At 40.6% G+C, this 20,501-nt stretch overlaps 1 protein-coding gene across 1 annotated transcript in view; it reads left to right on the top strand.

Annotated features, from left to right (window-relative positions):
• The window catches only part of SLC27A6 (solute carrier family 27 member 6), an 80,258-nt gene extending 59,959 nt beyond the window's left edge, over nt 1–20,299 (top strand). The window contains exons 6-10 of the mRNA XM_062189227.1: nt 8,516–8,606; nt 12,023–12,221; nt 13,207–13,304; nt 14,481–14,611; nt 19,668–20,299. Of these exons, the coding sequence (XP_062045211.1) occupies nt 8,516–8,606; nt 12,023–12,221; nt 13,207–13,304; nt 14,481–14,611; nt 19,668–19,844 (696 nt within the window). The 3' untranslated portion in view covers nt 19,845–20,299. The remainder of the gene's footprint in view (nt 1–8,515; nt 8,607–12,022; nt 12,222–13,206; nt 13,305–14,480; nt 14,612–19,667) is intronic.
• The last annotated feature ends 202 nt before the right edge of the window (nt 20,300–20,501 follow it).

The following is a 20,501-nucleotide window of genomic DNA, read 5'->3' as shown; positions in this document are numbered from 1 at the left end:
TTAAAAAGATTTCAATATATGAACTCGAATAATATGAAAGTAAACAGCAAGCATAGGTCCAGTTAAACATTAATTTTACTCTTTACTTTTACTTTTATTCATAAAAACTGAAAAGAGTAAAATTAATGTCAATACCTTCTACCTGTTTTTCATCACTTACATTGCTTCAGGGTAATGTGAGTGGGCATATAATTTATGGATTAAAAAAACTATATCAAGATACCACTAAAACCTTAATAAGAACTACAGGAATGAGCAAAATACTGACAGCTGACTGCTCAGTAGCAAATAAACCAACATTAAAATACCCAAAACAGTGGACAAATATCTTCAACTGATTTGGAGAAGCTAAGTGTGAAATTAGAATTCATACTCAATGATAATTTGAATTATATAATTAGCATAATTTGAATAATGTAATAAACTACTTTAATCAGCATATATAGGACCTTGCACCTAATATATGCATAATCTCTGGGTTTTTTTTTAAATATATATGAAACATTTACAAAAATTACTGGGCAACTTTAAGATTTCTAACAAATTTCAAAGGCTTGAATATATGTGGGTTGTATTATCTGATAATAGTATAGAGTATAAATAATGTTTTTGAAGACTACTAGATATTTTCCTATGTATTTGGAAAAAAAACATTTCTAAATCACCAGGGATCAAATAAAAAAGATAATAGAAATTAGAAGATATGAGCTGAATCCTAATGAAAATGTTACATTTAAAAACTTAAGGGGCCGGCACTATGGTGCAGTGGGTTAAAGCCCTGGCCTGCAGCACTGGCATCTCATATGGGTGCCGGTTTGAGTCCTGGCTACTCCATTTACAATCCAGCTCTCTGCTAATGTTCCTGGGAAAGCAGTAAAAGATGGCCCAAGTCGTTGGGCACTTGAACCCACATGGGAGACTTGGATGAAGCTCCTGGCTCCTGGCTTCAGATCGGCTCAGCTCCTGCCACTGCGGCCATTTGGGGAGTGATCCAGCAGATGGAAGACCTCTCTCTCTCTGTGTCTACTTCTCCCTTTCTCTCTCTCTCTGTTTCTCCCCTTTCTCTCTATCTCTCAGTTTAAAAAACTATAAACCAATTAAAATAAACTAAAAAAAAAAAAAACAGAAGAAAATAATAAAGAGCAGAAATGAATGAGATTGAAAAGACATTTAGTGAAGAATATGAAAGGAATACAGGCATACTTGTACACTTGATCTTAGCCAAAAGGCTGACAAGCAATACAGCCATACTTTTTATTTTTTATTTTTCCATGTTTTTAGAAAACCTTAATAAATATAAATTTTGAAAGCACAACTTTTGGATTATAGCAATTTTTCCCCCCATAACCACTCTCCACCCCCAAACCATCCCATCTCCTACTCCCTCTCCCATCCCATTCTTCATTAAGATTCATTTTTAATTATCTTTATATACAGAAGATCAACTTAGTATATATTAAGTAAAGATTTCAACAGATTGCACCCATACAGACACACAAGGTATAAAGTACTGTTTGAATACTTGTTTTACCATTAGTTCTCACAGTATAACACATTAAGGACAGAGATCCTACATGGGGAGGAAGTGCACAGTGACTCCTTCTGTTGATGATACAGCCATACGTTTTAAAAAGGAAGCAGATTTTGAATGATACAGAAAAGGCACGATAAGCAATATCAGGAATGAAAAGGGAAACATTGCTATAGATGCTTTAGCTTTAGAAGGCTGTATTGAGTGCATCCATGTCTACAAATGTGAACTTATTAAGTGAATTTGACAAGTTTCTATAAAAATACAACTTGCTCGTAGTGTCTCAAGAATTATCTTACCACAATAAATGAAACGAATTCATACACAGGAATCTTATCTTAGTCCCAGGTAGCTTCCTTGTGAAGCAGACTGCGTAACCAAAGAGCAAATAATTCCAATCTTACAAACTCTTCTAGGTATTAGAAAAGGAGCAAAAGGTTTCCCGGCTCATGTGAAAGGCCCAGGTCAAAGCTGACCATTGGAGGAGGGGGTCTTGGTCCATCTGCGCTCTCTGTGTCACTCAGTGATCTCACCTGTGCCCTGAGAGTGGCTCTCCCCTCGGACATTGCTGTCGAAGCTTCCAGAGCACCCTAACCAGGTCATTGCTGGAACAGTTTTTGGAAAGACCTCCAGGAATGCTGTAGCACAAACTTTGGCACATCTGTATTGCTTGCATCCCTAGCTTCTTTCCTTTTGTAGAATAAATATTTCTGTAAATGAACTTCCCTACATCAGATAGTGCCTGCAAGCAATAACAGAAAGAATTAGACTTTCTGGCCTGGGCTGGGATTTTTCATTATCTGGAAGCAATTGACACATGTGTTTCTCATCCCCAGCAGCTCACCTCCTTAGCCAGGCTGGTATAAATCACACTTCTCTTTTAAATCTAAAGAAGGTGCAGCTATTTTTATAATGCATTCTTTGGGATTCTGAAAGTCTGGTTGACATTTCGCAAATGCTCTTGTATTCTGAACAAAAGGATTTCAGAGAAGGGAAGAGCAGATATGACTGAGGCTTGCACTGCGGGCAGGTCATTTTCTCACTCGTTGCACCAGACCCATTGCTAAGTTGGTGTTCTTATTAAGTCCCCTTTGTGAAGCTGAGTCATTCCGGAGTAGCCATCCAACAAAAGTACAATGAAGATGATTTGTGTTTTATATAACTGACTTGCCTTCATTGTAATCTTCTCTTTTCAGTTCCCCTGTCAGACTGTAAAAATGTCAGTAATGTAAAAAGTTATGGTTGTCTCTAGTATGCTTCGAAAACTTCTGATTTGCCATATATTTTAGTTTTATTTTCAGTTAGCAAAAGAAGAGTTGTGTCTAATACCATATGGATTCTGCTCTCTCTGCTGTCATGGCATTCACATGCTGTTTTGTAACATAGCTGTCAGAAAAATCTGGCAAAATATCATTTCACAAATAAGTGCGCAGATTTAATAAATGCATCCCTCAAAAATTTAAACTAATGAGGGTTCATGCTTACTATAGTTGAGGAGGATCAACCTCCAGGAGGAGACAGGATGTTGTAGGTGAAGGAGAAATACTCCGTGCAGCAGTCTCATAGCCCTTCCTCTGTGGTTCCTGTCATTTAAACGCATGCAGCCAGGGGCTGGCACTGTGGCACAGCAGGTAAAGTCATCACTTGTGATGTTGGCATTCCACATGGGCCCCAGTTCCTGTCCCGGCTGCTCCACTTCTGCTCCAGCTTTCTGCTAATGGCATGGGAAAAGCAGCAGAAGATGGCCCAAGTGTTTGGGCCCCTGCCACCCACGTGGGAGACCTGCAGCTGTCTGGTTTGTGAATCAGTGGGTGGAAGATTCTGTCTGTTTCTTTCTCCGTCCCTCCCTCTCTCCCTCTCTCTATAACTCTGGCTTTCAAATAAATAAAGAAATCTTTTTTTTAAAAAAAAGTACATGCAGCTGAAACGATAGAGCCCCATCATTGTCCCCAAGGCAAAATAAATAAATAACTGGTCACAAGGTGTTCCATTTGAGAGAAAAGCTCATGTAAATTACAGACAGCCTTCTCTTCTGTAGTGTTTTCTTTTTAAACATTTATTTGGAAGTGAGCTTTACAAAGAGAAGGAGAAACACACACACACACACACATACACATACACACAGATCTTCCATTTGCCAGTTCACTCCCCAGATGACTACAGTAGTCAGGGCTGGGCTAGGCCAAAGGAGCAAAGAGCTTCATCCAGGTCTCCCATGTGGGTGCAGGAGCTCAAACACTTGGGCCATGTTCTGCTGCTTTCCCCAGGCTGGACCAAAAGTGATGTAGCCAGGACACAAACTGGCGCCCGTATGGGATGTCAGCAGTGCAGGCAGTTGCTTGACCCACTACACCACAGTATTGGCCCTTATAGTATTTTCAACAGGCGAAAAGAATTCAAAAGAGACAAACATGCAATCCACAGAGGACGTAAAGCTTGAAGAAAGGAAGACCGTGAGTCTACGTAAGAGACAGCTGAAAGACTGTGAATGCACATCAAAACAGTAAGCCGTGAAGAATCTATGCTTAGAAAATCAACTTCCAGAGGCTCAAAACATTACAGAAATGTTCCCTGGACATGTTAGAGCTCAGAGGAGAGGAGGGCTTGGGGAAAACATCAATCCGCAAAAGCAGATGGGAAGTCAGCATGCTCAGCTCAAAGCACAAGCAGAGAAATGAAACCATTGCAGAAGTGGCCGCCACATCCAAGGACTTCAAATAAACAGGACTATAAACATTTGTCGGGGACACAAAAGATGGGATTAAGGAGTCCCACAGCACAGTAAATGGAACACGCAAATAATATAAAGAAAAAAGATGGGTTTTGGAAACAGAGACAGTGATCTCACATGTGCATAATTGGTGTTCCTACAGAAAAGATCAAAGAGAAAAATAATTATTTCAATCATAATGGAAGACAACTACAAAGCACAGAGTTGAATCTGTAGCAGAAGCACACGCTGATTCCAGGGGAAAACCATCAGAAAGATATTTCCTGATGCTATTTCTGAAAAACCCAAACTGAAGAACCCTACAGATATGCTGAGGCAGAGAAAGGCCAGGGGTGTGCGGCGTCCTGGGGTAGGTGGTTCCGACACCTCCAAAGACAGCAAGGAGATGCTCAGGCCAGAAAGGAAGTGAGAAATGTCTCACCTAAGAATTTCACTTCTGATTTGTTCTTCAGGCCTAAAGCCTTCAATGACGTTTTCTCAAAAATTTTTAGAAACCACAGGATATAATGCCCATGTATTTACTAGAAGGCAACATCTCCTTATAAAATTGAATGAAAAATTGTAGTCAACAAGAAGATTATACAGAACTTAGAAATGGAAGAATCACCTTCAGGGGCCGGCACTGTGGTGTAGAAGGTAAAGCCTGCGTGTGCAGTGCCGGCATCCCCTCAAACCCTGCTGCTGCACTTCCGATCCAGCTCTCTCCTTATGGCCTGGGAAGGCGGTAGAAGATGGCCCAAGTCCTTGGGCATGGCAGACCTGGCAGAAGCTCCTGGCTCCTGGCTTTGGATGGGTGCAGTTCTGGCCGTGTAGCCATTTGGGGAGTCAACCAGCAGGTGGAAGACTTCTCTTTCTCTCTCTGTCTCTACCTCTTTCTATAACTCTTTCTAGTAAATAAAATAAATATTTTTTAAAAAGTGATTAAAAACAAAAGGGCCATATTGTGGTCTAATGTATACAATGGAAATCCCTAAATCTTCAAAGAAAGAAAGAAGAAAGAGAGAGAAAGGGAGGGAGGGAGGGAGGAAGAAAGAAAGGAAGGGAGGAAGGGTGGGTGGGTGAGTCAACCTTCAGTGAAAGGTTCAATGGTGAGCACAGAATCATTTAAATATAGAAGATTGAACAGCTCTGTTTACAGATGGAACGGGGTCATCAAGCCTGACAACATAAAAATACTTGCAGCACTAACAAAAATTGCAGCTAGGTCTGAGAAGAAGAGAAAGAATAGGTCGTCCACAAACACAATTTAAAGATAAAAATGTGATTAATGAGAAGAATAATTTTCTTAATTATCAATATCCATTATTAGAATTATAAGCTTTATTTTTACAGCCTTCAAAGTAGAAGTCTTTCATGGACAAAAAAAGTTAGCTGCAAAGTTAGGGGATGGTCCGGTCAAGGTTGCCATCACTTCTGCCACCAGCCGGTCCCTCTGACCACCTGCAGTTTTGGTAATTCACCTGAAAATTGTGACACTCGTGGTCACAGCATATTGCACAAAAGGATACAGATGACAGCCTGCCAAGGGAAGAGGGACATAGGGTAGAATCCAGCTGCCCCCTTTTGTGGAGTCGGAACAGTGTTACTCTGCTGGAAGACACACGAGACAATGTGTGTGGAGTGTTGCCGACTGAGCCTTAAATCTGGTTGACTGCCCACACGGCTGACCTGCATCTCCTGGCCCTCCAGGAGGCCACGCCCTTACCCGGCATCATATTGGTGGTGTGGCTCAGCAGCCGCATTCACAGTTTGTATTGCTACTATCTGGTTATCCCCAAACCCTTAGACAAACACAGTCCTATCAATAAGGGCTCTGGAGGGGCTGGGAGAGTGCCTCTCAGATGCTGACGGTGAAGATTAAATTCTTTAGGACACAGAAAATGCTATCCCAGCTCTGACTGACTTTGTGGGTTTTTTTAATCTGAAAGTCAGAGTTATACAGAAAGAAGGAGAGGCAGAAAGAGAGATATATATATATATACATATATATATAGAGAGAGAGAGAGGTCTTCTATCCGCTGGCACACTCCCCAGTTGGCCTCAATGGCCTGAGCTGCACCTATCCAAAGCCAGGAGCCAGGAGCTTCTTCTGGGTCTCCCACGCATGTGCAGGGGCCCAAGCACTTGGGCCATCTTCCATTGCTTTCCCAGGCCATAGCAGAGAGCTGGATGGGAAGTGGAGCAGCTGGTTCTCGAACCAGCACCCATATGGGATGCCAGCACCGCAGGCGATCACTTTACCGGCTATGCCACGGCACTGGGCCCCTGACTTTGTGATTTTGATGTTACTTCTCCCTTGGCTCAAAAGTCTGCTTAATGTTTCACACAGAAGTTATTTTTGTATTTCTTTTCCATCCTATAAATTTATGAATCTAAATATACAGAGGCATGCAGGTATACACGGGAACTCCCAGTGTATGTAGGGGCAGGCTGTGCAGTTGTGGGGTTGGAGGTGAATTAACCTAGACTGCTACGAGTGGGACCCAAATGGCTTTGTTCCAGACATGTACACATGCACATGACATATTCATATACATACACTGTACATATTAGGAAATTTTAATTTCAAATTAAATTTGTCTTGTAAGGCAGCTATTTTTGTAATCTCGCAGAGGATTTCTTTAAGCCAAGAAGAAGAATGGAAATTCTTCTAGCTAAATATTAATGCTCTGATTCAGGCTGTGTCTAGAAAACATGGTGCTGTATTTGAATTCATTTGAATGATAAGATAATTCAGTTTCTGGACAGGTCTCCTAACGCTGGTAACAGACTGAAGTGTGATTTTAGTGTGGAATAAATCACACCCATGCTCATGATTGCCAAGTCAATCTAAAAGAAATAACCCTAAAGCTGACGCCACAATTGCTTGGCAAATTTTCCAAAACATAAAGCCTGTTGAAACAGGAGAGTAAAGACCGGCTTAAGGAACAGGGCCGTGTGCTCCTGTGGCCAGAATGAAAAGGCAATTCCAGGTCTCCGGCAGTCTTCCTAGCACCATCAGGCGAGTGGCCAGCGTCCTGTTATCTTACGCTCGGAGACCAGCAAGACGAAAGCTTGCATTTTAATGCAGACTCTTCATGTGCAGAATAAAAGCATGTCTGCTCGGCTTCCTATTTCATGGACCCTGCTCTGAAAGTAGGGCAGTATGCTTACTTCCTCCTCATGCAGTCTGTTGATGATTAGATTAAAACAGCTCTTATCTCTGAGAGCAAGGACCTGGCAGACGGTTAATGCTCAGTCTACTTCAGCTGCCCACATTTGTATTCTAATTCAGATGATGCATTGTGATTGTAGTTATTTAAAGATTTCCCCAAGATTACATACCAGAGGTATCTGTGTTTAATATTTGATCCTAGGTAATGTGATTACTATTCTTTTCACCTTTTGCCTCTCGCTCTAGATTTGCTGATTTTCCTCTGCTCCTGTGCAGCTCGCCTGTTAACTCTGAGTATTTTCTTGCACCTTATTTTGCTACCTGCACATGATTCTAGTGCATTTTAATTTAGTTTCATAGATTACTTGTTGAATTGAGCAGTAAAACCTCGGATTTCTTAAATATAAAGCGAGAGGTTGGACTGCAGCCGTCGGAGTTGTCTCCCAGCACCGTGGACCTCTATGGTTGCGTGCCATGGTAATGTGGATATCACAGGAGCAGGGGGCCTAAGGACTTTTGGGGATGAGGGAGGCCATCCTGTTAGCTCGATTCCCAGGGGGATGCAGACATTCTGAGAAATTTGTCATCTCATATCAAAGCACTGACTGTCACTTCACCGGCCTGAAGGTGAATGGTTCTAAGGAAAACCATATGTGTTAGGTATTTGGTCATTTTGTTGGAGATTTCAAGGAATAAACTTCAGAAAACATCCTGGCATTCGCCTCAGTTACAGTTTAGTACAGTTAAACTTTCCATTTCAGGTGATGTTTTGGATGACTGCAAAAATGGCCCTCTTCCCTGTAGTTTGCAGAGTGTGTAGCTGAGTGCAGGAGTTGCTTTTGTATCTTCATACCACTCACTCATGGTGCGGATTGTACTGGCTTGTCAGGTAAAGTCCAACCCAGAGGAAGTGAGGGGAAATGCCAGTGAGTGCTTGGTGCTTACTATTATCTTTAGTTGTTTTTAATCAGCAAAAGTTATTTGATTCAGTAAGTCCAAGCATGGAACGGTTTATGTATTTCATTTGAGAATGCAATCTTCTGAATCTATGTCATTGGACAAGTGACTAAATATTCTTTGTCTGATTTTGTTTGTGTAGCTTTTCTTCCCGTTTGACTTGGTAAAGTATGATTTTCAGAAAGATGAGCCCATGAGAAATGAGCAGGAGCGGTGTAGTCCTGTGAAAAAAGGTAAACTTCCTCTTTGAGGCTGCCTCCTCCGGGTTTCTGAACCTCTGTGTAGTGATGACTGGCTGCGTGAGTGATCGTGTGACTGATTCTAATGTGTGATCTGACTCAGAATTTCCTGCAGGGAGGATGGTTTAGTTATTCGACGCTGGAGCCTCAGCTCCGTCACTCAGGTGGTAAATAGTGGAAACCGAAAAATGTTTCTGGTTTGGCCATGCTTCTTCTTAATCTACTACTTCTGCTTTGTAACAGTGGCATATGTCTGCTACCCAGTATCACCAAACCGTAATATAAAATGAAAGAACTAATTTGTCATTCTAAGTGTCGTGGCATTTCAGGCCAACTTGGGCTTAAATATAGGCTCTGACATTGAGAATCTGTGCCACTTTGGGCAGATTAATCAATTTGTCTGAGTCATCAATATATATATATATATATAGATTATATAGAGAGAGTCACATATATATATTGATTATATATACTGTCATAATATATGACAGTATTTACTGTGAGGTCGGTGTTGACTGGTCAGTGAGTGTCACCGAGCTGAGTGTGAAGCCCTGTGGAGGGCCTACTGGGCGGCTTGTTACCTGCCACCCCTTCCCTACTCCTTCTCCCTCCCCTCCTCCACCAACATTGACTTTCTTATAATTTTAGGTTTGAAATTGTAATATTAGCAAGTGCCCAATTAAACTGCTGCTGTATATATCAAAGTAGAAAATCAAATGTGGATATGTGTACTCAGATTTACTTAGAGATCCACTCTGCATAAAGCAGGCCAAAATTACATTTTACTAGCTTGGAATATGTTTAAACTACACTGGAGAAATGATTCATTACATCTTTTCTTGGCATGTGGAAGTTTACAAGTATGTTTTTATTTTCAGGTAACTGAAAGACTGGTTAAAAAAAAAAGCATTATTACAAAACCAATCTCTTGAGTTTCAAGCCTAAGGGTCTTCATTAAATAATATATGTCTCTCTATGGACAGTGCCACAGCTCACTAGGCTAATCCTCCTCCTGCGCTGCCGGCACCCCGGGTTCTAGTCCCGGTTGGGGCGCCGGATTCTGTCTCGGTTGCCCCTCTTCCAAGCCAGCTCTCTGCTGTGGCCCGGGAGTGCAGTGGAGGATGGCCCAAGTCCTTGGGCCCTGCACCCGCATGGGAGACCAGGAGGAAGCACCTGGCTCCTGGCTTTGGATCGGCGCAGCGCACTGGCCATAGCAGCCACTTGGGGGTGAACCAACAGAAGCAAGACCTTTCTCTCTCTCTCTCTCTCTCTCTCACTAACTCTGCCTGTCAAATATATATATATATATATATATATATATATATATGTGTGTGTGTGTGTGTGTGTGTGTGTATTTCTCTAATTCAAGTCTATGGACACCATCCAAAATAAGAGCAAATGGCAGGGAGAGTAAAGGACTAAACACACCTTCCTGGTGGGTTTTTTAAATTACAATTATAATACTATGTCTACATAGAACTGAATCCCAGAATTGTACATATGTAACCTCAGAGTTTCCTTAAAAGCCGATTGACCCCAGAATGCTGTTTGCCGTTGGAATTCTCATTATGAGCTACTCAATACTTTTTCCATTAAGGAATTATGTCTTAACAATGGAAGTGATTTCCATACACTATGACCTATTTATGTATTTGCAGTGATTAATTTGTCAGAGAAGAGGCTGTTACCTTGATTAATTTCATTAACTTGTAACTGGAAGAAGGAAATAAAAATAAATTTTAAGGGCGATAGAAGAGTCTTGGAAAATTCCAAAATAGGAGTCTAGCTGCCAGTGTATGATGGGGGAGGGGCGGTGAAGCTTTGGGGTCAGGTGGACCTGATTGTAAAAAGCCAGCTGCTGTGTCCGACAACTGTGTGACATTGGGCAAATTACTTTTTCTGCCTTATTTTCTTCATGAATAAAGTGAAAGTGTTATCAGGACCTTTTGTACAGGTTTTTGATGATATTTAGAAGGGACACATATGCAAACCCTCAGACTAGGGGTTGGTACCCAGGAAGCTCTAGGTGTATGTCATAGTAGTGATGAGGAGGAGGAGGAGGAAGATGGCATTGGTGGTGATAATGACCCATGGCAATGAGTGTGAGGGTGAGATGGACCTCTCCAGGCACAGTGGGTTTGTTTTGGCCATGTGTGTCTTGGTAGCCAGAATGCCCAAAAGGAGTGGGAGGAATGGAGGATGTTAAACTGATCAGAATTGCTTTATACCCATCTAATTAGCCACATGGCCGCTACGTCTCTTCACAGCAGGGAAGGCAAGTAAACAGCGGCCTTGAAGGTTCCTAGAGCAGGGACTACTGCTCTCTTCTATCTTCTCATCTTCTCTTACAAGTAGCTCTCACCTTGAGGCCGGTGCTGTGGTGCAACAGGTTAAAGCCCTGGCCTGTGGTGCTGGCATCCCATATGGGCACCAGTTCGAGTCCTGTCTGCTCCACTTCCAATCCAGCTCCCTGCTGATGTGCCTGGGAGAGCATTGAAGATGGCCCAAGGCCTTGAGCTCCTGTACCCACATGGGAGACCCAGAGGAAGCTCCTGACTCGTGGCTTTGGATCAGCTCATCTCCGGCAGTTGTGGCCATCTGGGTAGTGAACCAGAGGATGGAAGACCTTTCTCTCTCTGTCTCTACCCCTCTCTCTGTAAATCTGTCTTTCAAATAAATAAAATAAATCTTAATAAGAAATTATGTTTAGGGGCTGGTGCTGTGTTGTAGTAGGCTAAGCCTCTGCCAGCATCTCATATGGGTGCCAGTTCATGTCCTGGCTGCTCTTCTACTTATCCAACTCTCTGCTATGGCCTGGGAAGAGTGGAAGAGACCCAGAGGAAGCTCCTGGCTCCTGGTTTCACGTTGGAGCAACTCTGGCTGTTGTGGCCACCTGGGAAGTAAACCAGTGGCTAGAAGACCTCTCTCTCTGCCTCTGCCTCTCTGTAACTCTGCCTTTCAAATAATTCTGTGCAGAATAAGGAAGATGACAGTTGCAAAGGCCCATAGCAAGTGCTCAGTAAATACTGCTATCGTCATTTTATCAAAATTATTATTAGGGTGGTTATGTAACTATCAACAGTATGTGTGTCTACATAATTCAAAATAAAAATAGCCAGTGGTCTATTCACTCAAGAAGTAAAAGACATTTAGTACTTCTTTCCTTTTCGTCCCATTCCACGTGGTGTTGATTTTCCTGGAGGGATGCGTGTCTGTGGTACCCTGTGAAAGGATGTGCCAGATGCAGGCACCAAGAGTAAGTGACGTCAGATAGAATAGAAGCAAGTTCAGGGGACAGTAAGGTCTGTGTGTGTGTGTGTGTGTGTGTGAAGCGTAATTTGGACACATGCATGGTGTGTGTGACGGTAGTTTTAATCAGGTGGCTACAATCACGCCCTTCTCTCTCCTAGGAGAACCTGGACTTCTCATTTCACGAGTGAACACCAAGAATCCCTTCTTTGGTTACGCTGGGTCTTACAGGCACACAAAAAGCAAGTTGCTTTTTGATGTTTTTAAGAAAGGAGATGTTTACTTTAACACGGGGGACTTAATGGTCCAGGACGAGGAGAATTTCCTGTATTTTTGGGACCGCACTGGAGACACTTTCAGGTAAGGACCATCATGGGATACACAGCTGGTTGATGAGAACCAGGCTGCTGTGTAAACGCCAGGACCCGTATCCTCTAGCCCTCAGGGCAGATGGATGCTTTTGAGCTCCACACCCATTGGCCATCTGTTTCTAGGCTGAACCCTAAGTTAATTTTTTTGTGCAAAAGTTGATGATTATTTTAATCGATTAGTTGAGTCCAAATTGGTAAGCTCCTTTTTGTAGAATATAAAACTGTCAGACAGAAGGCAGGTCTAAATGAGGGTGTTATACCATAAAACCACTTTGGTCAGCTTTGGTCTGATTCATGAGCTAATGATAAAAATATTGAAGCAGTATAATTTCACTTTCTTAATCTCCTTTTTTAACTCCCTAAGATTATTTCAGGCCTATGAAATTAGTTTGTGTTGCTAGTCAATGACAGTAGAACCCTGAGCGTAACCATTCAACAAATTCTTGAATGAAGAAATAACTTATACTTCCCACCTCCTTGCCTTTTATGTGCCATGTTATAAGCCCATTCATATAAAATTATTGTCATTAAATAATTTGTGCATTCAAAAACATTAAGGGGCCAAAGCAGTTAATACCTAGAAATTGAAGCAGGCGTGTGCATTAAATGACAACCATAGTTTTCCATTGAATTATTCCTATTGCCACAGAGAGGGGATTTTTTGGCATTTAATGGTTATTTTACAGATTAAGGGATTTTGCGATTGTATACCTTATTATTTTATTATTTTATGATATAAAATTTTAAAGTAAGCAATTGACATTATTGACACATGGATAATTTTAAGTAAAAATCAAATGCTAGCTTTGTTGAATTACCAATAAGGTGCTTCCCTAGAAATGGCTTCTGTATGAAAACTGGCTGTTTCTTGGTCTCTGGGTTCTTATACAGAGGCAAATGCCAGGCAGTAAACTAACACTGAGCACTGGACTCTCAAATAGAGGCGCACTAACTGGAATTTCCCTCTTATGCAGATGGAAAGGAGAAAACGTTGCAACCACAGAGGTCGCTGATGTCATTGGAATGCTGGATTTCATCCAGGAAACGAACGTCTATGGTGTGGCTGTGTCAGGTATAAATGCATCTCAGATTTTGGGAAGATTTTCGGGATAGAATGTACCACCCTTTTCTCTTGCCTTGCAGTGGTTTTACCCGTCCAACACTTTAATTTCTGCATGTTAAAATTAATATCTTATCTTACGTTTGGTCAAACTAACAAACATCCTGGTCGCATTAGGGCAGAAGTACTTCTGCATTTTAATGCCTATTTGTAATTTCAAAGCAGTTCTTAAAAACTCTGGTCGGTGACTCACTGCTTGAAAATAGCTGGAGCATTTCAATAGTCTATTATTTTTCTGTTTATGATTAGTATTTGTTCACACAACTAAACAGGACCATGTTCTCATTTAAATGTTCGAGTACACTGACTTGACCTTATAGTGGGTCTTTTTGAAATTATTTTTAAATCTATGTGGCCTCATTGTCTTTATTGAGAAGCATTTAGAAATCCTCTCATGATGGTGAAAATGGCACAGATTAGCAAGCAAGTGGAAGTCCCCAACAGCCATCCCCGCCCAGCTCAGTGCTTTTACAAATGCTGATGTTGTCCAGCTAATGTTTGTAGGACAGGGTGTACCGGGGGTGAGAGTATCTGTGTGTTCGTGAAATGCTCTAGGACATTCTGATCCCTGTCCAGACCCGTAGCTGGTGCGACATGCAGTAAATGATCTAATTATTTATGAAAATCAGCTTCTAGCATCTTAAATGAAAAAAAAAAGCCATGTATTTTTTGCATTAATATTCAAAATGTATGTCTCTGCTGAAATATGTTTGTCTTTAAGTGTTCTCTTTTTCAATTTTTTATTTATAAGAAGGAAGGAAATTTCATATATACAGTTTTAACAGTATGATTATATATCCTACCCTATCCTCCCTCACTCCCATCCTTTCTTTCTTAATATTTGTGTTACAGGTGGTAGAATGCAAATTATGGGTAATTTATGGTGTTTTACATTGCAGTTATTTCATTCTGTAATGTAGACAATTAGGAATTGACTCTGTCTTTCCCTGTTCTTGAATTATTTCGAGGCAGTAAATCACATATTTAGACAAAGACACAGACTCCTTTATGATACTGTTGTATTGTTGTCACTGCATTAGATCTATGATTAGTTAGGAACAAGATTCATTTTAAAAATTCATCAAGAAATTATAAAGCTGATTCTGTTTCACACTTTTTTTTTTTCAGGCTATGAAGGAAAAGCAGGAATGGCTTCTATTATTTTAAAACCACAAAAGTCTCTAGACTTGGAAAAAGTTTATGAGCAAGTTGTCACATCTCTACCAGCTTATGCGTGCCCACGCTTTTTAAGAATTCAGGTAATTTTACTGTTCAAATTTACTATAAAATTCAAGACCTGGAAATCAAGATGGGCTTTTATTGCAAAATAATATTATATCCACATATGTATATTTTAATTATATTAGAAAAATCCAAGATTAGAGAAAAGCTTGATGATGTTGAGTTGATGCTGTTTAACTCTCACAATTGAAGCCTAAAAGTATGGAAGGTCGCATGGTGAAATGCTAGGTCGTATTGTGTGTGTGTATGTGTGTGTGTGTGAGATACAATGGCTTCCTTTCTCTGTAGTCAGGGCCTCTTAGAAATATGACAATCCTGGTGGTCCCGATGATGGTGCAAGCCAGAACCTCACCTTGCATGGATCTGGTAGAGATCTCTGGAGCCAGGTCCTTAGACTTAACCCCAAGCAGACATCCAGGTGTCTGTAGAGTGTGTGCAGAGCCTAAAGGCAGTTGGCTTTCAGATTCTGCTCTTGCTTGTCACTGCCGTTCTCTCCAACCCTTTGCCTATATATTTTGGTGAATTCTTTTTTTTTTTTTTTGACAGGCAGAGTGGACAGTGAGAGAGAGACAGAGAGAAAGGTCTTCCTTTTGCCGTTGGTTCACCCTCCAATGGCCGCCGTGGTAGGCGCGTTGCGGCCGGCGCACCGCGCTGATCCGATGGCAGGAGCCAGGTGCTTCTCCTGGTCTCCCATGGGGTACAGGGCCCAAGCACTTGGGCCATCCTCCACTACACTCCCGGGCCATAGCAGAGAGCTGGCCTGGAAGAGGGGCAACCGGGACAGGATCGGTTCCCCGACCGGGACTAGAACCTGGTGTGCCGGCGCTGCTAGGCGGAGGATTAGCCTATTGAGCCGCGGCGCCAGCCTTTGGTGAATTCTAAGATTCATCTGTTTTGGGATGAGGGACCCATCTTGAAAGGTAATTAGGATGAAATACGGTCAAAATAAAAAGAATTTCCTCATCACTACTTATTTACTTACTCAACTATTGATTCTTTAAGCATTTTATTTAAGGTATGCACATTTCGTGTATTTCATATATACAAATTTAGGAACATAGTGATATTTCCCACCCTACCCTCCCTCCTGCCCACGCTCCTACGCCCCTTCTACCTCTCCTATTCCCACTCTTAATTTTTTTTTAAGATGTATTTATTTATTTGAAAGAGAGAGAAGGAAAGGCAGAGAGAGAGAGAGGTCTTTCATCTGCTGATTCACTCCCCATTTGGCCACAGTGGCTGGAGCTGCACTGATCCAAAGCCAAGAGCTGGGAGCTTCTTCCTGTACTCCCATGCAGATGCAAGGGCCCAAGGACTTAGGTCATCTTCTGTTGCTTTCCCAGGTCATAGCAGAGAGCTGGATTGGAAGTGGAGCAGCTGGGACTCAAATTGGCTCCTATATGGGTATGCCAGCACTGCAGGTGGCGGCTTTACCCGCTATGCCACAGTGCTGGCCCCCCAACTCTTAATTTTTACAAAGATCTATTTTCAGTTTACTTTATACTCATAAGATTAATCCTACACTAAGTAAAAGTTCCACAAATAGTATGAAGAAAAATCGCTATTCCTCAACAGTGATCTTGTAAAGGATCATTGAATCTCAAAATGTCAATTTCACTCAAATACATTGTTTAATATTGTGCCTCAAATATATTTTCTGCAAAGTTTGTATTTTTCATCTCATCCCATCTGATCACAAAGACTTTATCTGAATATATTTGTTATATCATAATTAGATCTCTAAAAGAGCAGTACATGGAGTCATATGCATTTATAAAGTGTCTGGCAATCCTTGTAGCCAGGTCACTGCCTGTCCAATGAGACATGTCATGTGAACTGTAATAAATACATATTTCATTTGCACATTTTTATTTTTAGGAGTTTTTATGTTGTTCCAGATGATTTTCATAACAATCCTATGAAATACTAAAATCAAGTAAATATAAAACAGAATAGTTTCTTAATGGAGTTTTTGAGATAGTTGCAGATTCATATGTAGTTGTTGTATAGCTAAGAGATCCTGTTTATGCTGATCTAGCTTCCCCTAAAACTTTATAAATCTGTCACAATCAGGATATTGATATAACCCACTCATCTTATTAAAATGCCTCCTGTTTTATTTAAGCTTATGTATATGCATGTGTTTATACGCCCTAATTGTCCTTGTAGCTTCATGCATACATGACCACAGTACAGACATGAGTGACTTCGTGTCACCTTCATGTTGTCTTTCTCTCACTACACAACTTCCTCCTATTCCTGGCCACCTCATAAGTAACATATTTTCCTGGGGTAGAAAGTTGAAAGAGCACATAATGTTTCAAACTTTTTTCTCCCAAGGCAGCTTAAAATGAAAAAACATCACCTAGAATACTAGGTAGGCCTTGCACAAACTGAGGACCTAGGTTCATTAAACCCCGAGAAAGGAGATGGGTCATCACTGTTAGTTTTGGTTACTACAGTGTCTGCTGTCATTAGCACAACCCCTGACATTTAGCACTGGAAGCATTTGTTTAACAAATAAATTATAAAAATAAGTGATCTGATAAAAGCATGCAGAAGTCAAAGTTCTTTCAGATAAAACAGTTGAGATATCTTACTTATAAAAAATCAATTTAGCACAAGTAATTAAAAAGGGCCCCTTTGCCATTGCTTTATAGAAAATTTTAAAATATGCTCATGCTCGTATGACTGGGATAAAATTAATCTGATCCTTTGGTTCTTCTTGGGGGAGGGCAGATTGTTTTTAGGTCTCTAGAAAACAGGGAGTTGAAACAGGGTAAGACTTAGGTGGCCGGCGCCGTGGCTTAACAGGCTAATCCTCCGCCTTGCAGCGCCGGCACACCGGGTTCCAGTCCTGGTTGGGGCGCTGGATTCTATCCCGGTTGCCCCTCTTCCAGGCCAGCTCTCTGCTATGGCCCGGGAAGGCAGTGGAGGATGACCCAAGTGCTTGGGCACTGCACCCCATGGGAGACCAGGAGAAGCACCTGGCTCCTGGCTTCGGATCAGCACGATGCGCCGGCCACAGCGGCCATTGGAGGGTGAACCAACAGCAAAAAGGAAGACCTTTCTCTCTGTCTCTCTCTCTCTCACTATCCGCTCTGCCTGTCAAAAAAAAAAAAAAAAAAAAAAAGACTTAGGAGTTTGCATGTATTTTGAATTAGTAATTTCAGTTCCAGAAATTTATCCTTGGGAAGTAATCAGAGATGCACAAATAGTATATATGAACATATTTTCAGTGTTATAGTGTTAAACATTTTATAATTCTCTGTAAGTTTAAGAATAAGGGGCAAGGTTAATTAAACTACAGTAGATGAGGGCTTATAAAACCACTTTTAAAAGTGTTTTCAATAAAATTCCCTGACTTAGGAAAATATACTTTGTATAATATTAATTTTTATAAAGGGAGAACATTAAGTCTTATAAATATAACGGGCTTCTAATTTTGTGAAAGAGAAGAAGCACTGTGTGTGTCTACACTGCCCGTTTGTCTGTAGTTCTGTGAGGCGGTGGAGAGAGAAGAGAGGAGAGATCACGGGATGGGATCAGGGTGAAGCTGAATCCCGAATTAGCCCTGAAGCAAGGACGGGAAGGGCTGATGTGTTGAGTTTCCACAGCTGCAACTTCAAAAAGAGAGACGCCCCTGATCTCCTTTAAACCCTTGAAGCAAAGATTCTTTTTAAAAAATCAAAAATGATTTATTTTATTTATTTGAAAGGCAGAAAGAGAGAGAGAGAGAGAGAGAGAGAGAGAGAGAGAGAGAGAGAAAGATTGAGAGAATGAGAGAATGAGAGAGAGAGAGAGAGAGAATTAGAGATTTTCCATCGGGTGGTTCACTCTCCGGATGGATGCAGTAGCCAGGGCTGGGTCAGGCCAAAGCCAGGAGCCAGGAGCTTCTTCCAGATCTATCACGTGGCTGCAGGGGTCCAAAGGCTTGGACCATTCTCTGCTGCTTTTGCAGGGAGCTGGAGCAGAAGTGGAGCAGCCAGAACTTCAACTGGCACCTACCTATATGGGATGCCAGCCTTGCAGGCCATGACTTTATCCACTGTGCCACAGCACCAGGCCCAGAGGCAAAGATTGTGAAAGTTTCTAGATTTGTGGCAACTTTAACATCCCAGTCCAAACTTTTTTTCATGGTGCTCTTGAGTCACAACAAATACCTAAACTTTCACTTATTCATTTGCTAAGTAAAAATAAATTAATATGAATTTAAGATAAAGAAATTAGCATTCATTTGAAAAAATGATGCATATAAATCAAAACAAAAATATTTCATTTTCAAAGGACTCTAGTTCCTTAGCAGGAGAATGTACTCTGGGAACCCAGTTTTGTGACGTTATGCCATCACTGACTGGATGTATCGCAAACCACTGGTGAAGACTATGAGCTGCATTAAGCTATAAGAATACTTCAAAAACTTCATGGAAATGAAATTAAAAGAGAAGTTTATTTTGATGAGAAGAATTTTGAAATTTGGCATAATTTTTTTCATGCTATGCAATTTCCCTGAACTTTTGAATTCCTCTCATAATAGTTTAGGGTGATCAATGCATGTCATTGTATTATTGTGGAAAACTTATGATATGTTATGCAGATCCTGAAATTTTACTTAGGAGCCCCAAGTTTGGAAACCCAGATTAAGAGCCTTTTGTGCTCCCTCTGGTTCTTAGAGTATTCAGCCTGCGCCATAGATTCTTGTGTACTTGTATTAGAAACTTCGTTATTTTATACCTTTGAGTTTTTTTGGCATCTAATGGTATTCTCTATACATAATATTTTGTTGACACCGAATTGAAGAGATGGTTTACCTGTTTTAGACATACTTATAGTCAGATTATTCATTATGTTCATAATTTTTATATACTGAGGAGTTAATATTTAAGAAAGTTTACAGGTAAATCAAAAAAGTTTAAATATTCTATAATACTTTTGTTATTTCTGTGAAGTTAGTAGTGGAGAAGATCATTAGATATAAAACTGTTAGGATTAAGTCTTAGAGACCATGATATTAAATATTTTGTTTATAGAACGTATTAGACAATTCCACTCATCCTTGTAATTGTTTTATAGGAAAAAATGGAAACAACAGGGACATTCAAACTACAGAAGTTTCAGCTGGTGGAAGAAGGATTTAATCCACTGAAAATTTCTGATCCACTTTACTTTATGGATAACTTGAAAAAATCTTATGTTCCATTGACCAAAGAACTTTATGATCAAGTAATGTTAGGAGAAATAAAACTTTAAGAATTTGTGTATTTGAGATCATGTGCTTTCGTTGGCAGAGTGAGAGGATAGCACAGATGCTCCCCAAATTTTGATGGGGTTGCATTCTTGTAAACCAAATGTAGTAAGTTGAAACTCCATTGAATACACCTAACCTTCCACACATGACTGCAGAGCAACGCAGCTCACTTCTGCCGAATCAGTTCTCCTCGTGGTTGCTGGGCTGACTGGGTGCTGCGATGCCCTGCTGTCTTCCAGCATCCAAAGAGAGTATCACAAGGCATTACCAAGGCCCAGGAAAAGACCCACACTGAAAATTCAATGAAATTTCTACTGAGTTTCTATTGAAAGTAAAGTTGAAATCATTAAGTCCAACTGTCGTAAGTATGTATGTGATTACGGTATGTATGTGATTCTTTACTATTAAACTGGGAAAGGGACTAAACATTAATTATGTGTTATGTTTCCTTAATATACAAGAGAATTTCTTTAATTTTATAAGAATTTAATTTGCTTTAATAATCAACACTTTAGTTGATTATTCTTTTGTCTATTTGGGAAATTTAGTATCTAATAATATTTGTCTTAATATTAAAGATTTTAAATAATAAATAAGAGATTAACAATTGAGATAATCATCTAAAAAGTACTTTCTAATATGTAAAGTTTCTAGTTTTG

Source organism: Lepus europaeus, chromosome 4 (genome assembly GCF_033115175.1).
Source record: "Lepus europaeus isolate LE1 chromosome 4, mLepTim1.pri, whole genome shotgun sequence".
NCBI classification, from domain to species: Eukaryota; Metazoa; Chordata; class Mammalia; order Lagomorpha; family Leporidae; genus Lepus; species Lepus europaeus.
Note: the sequence above shows the minus strand (reverse complement) of the source record. Positions and strands in the feature narration are given on the sequence as shown.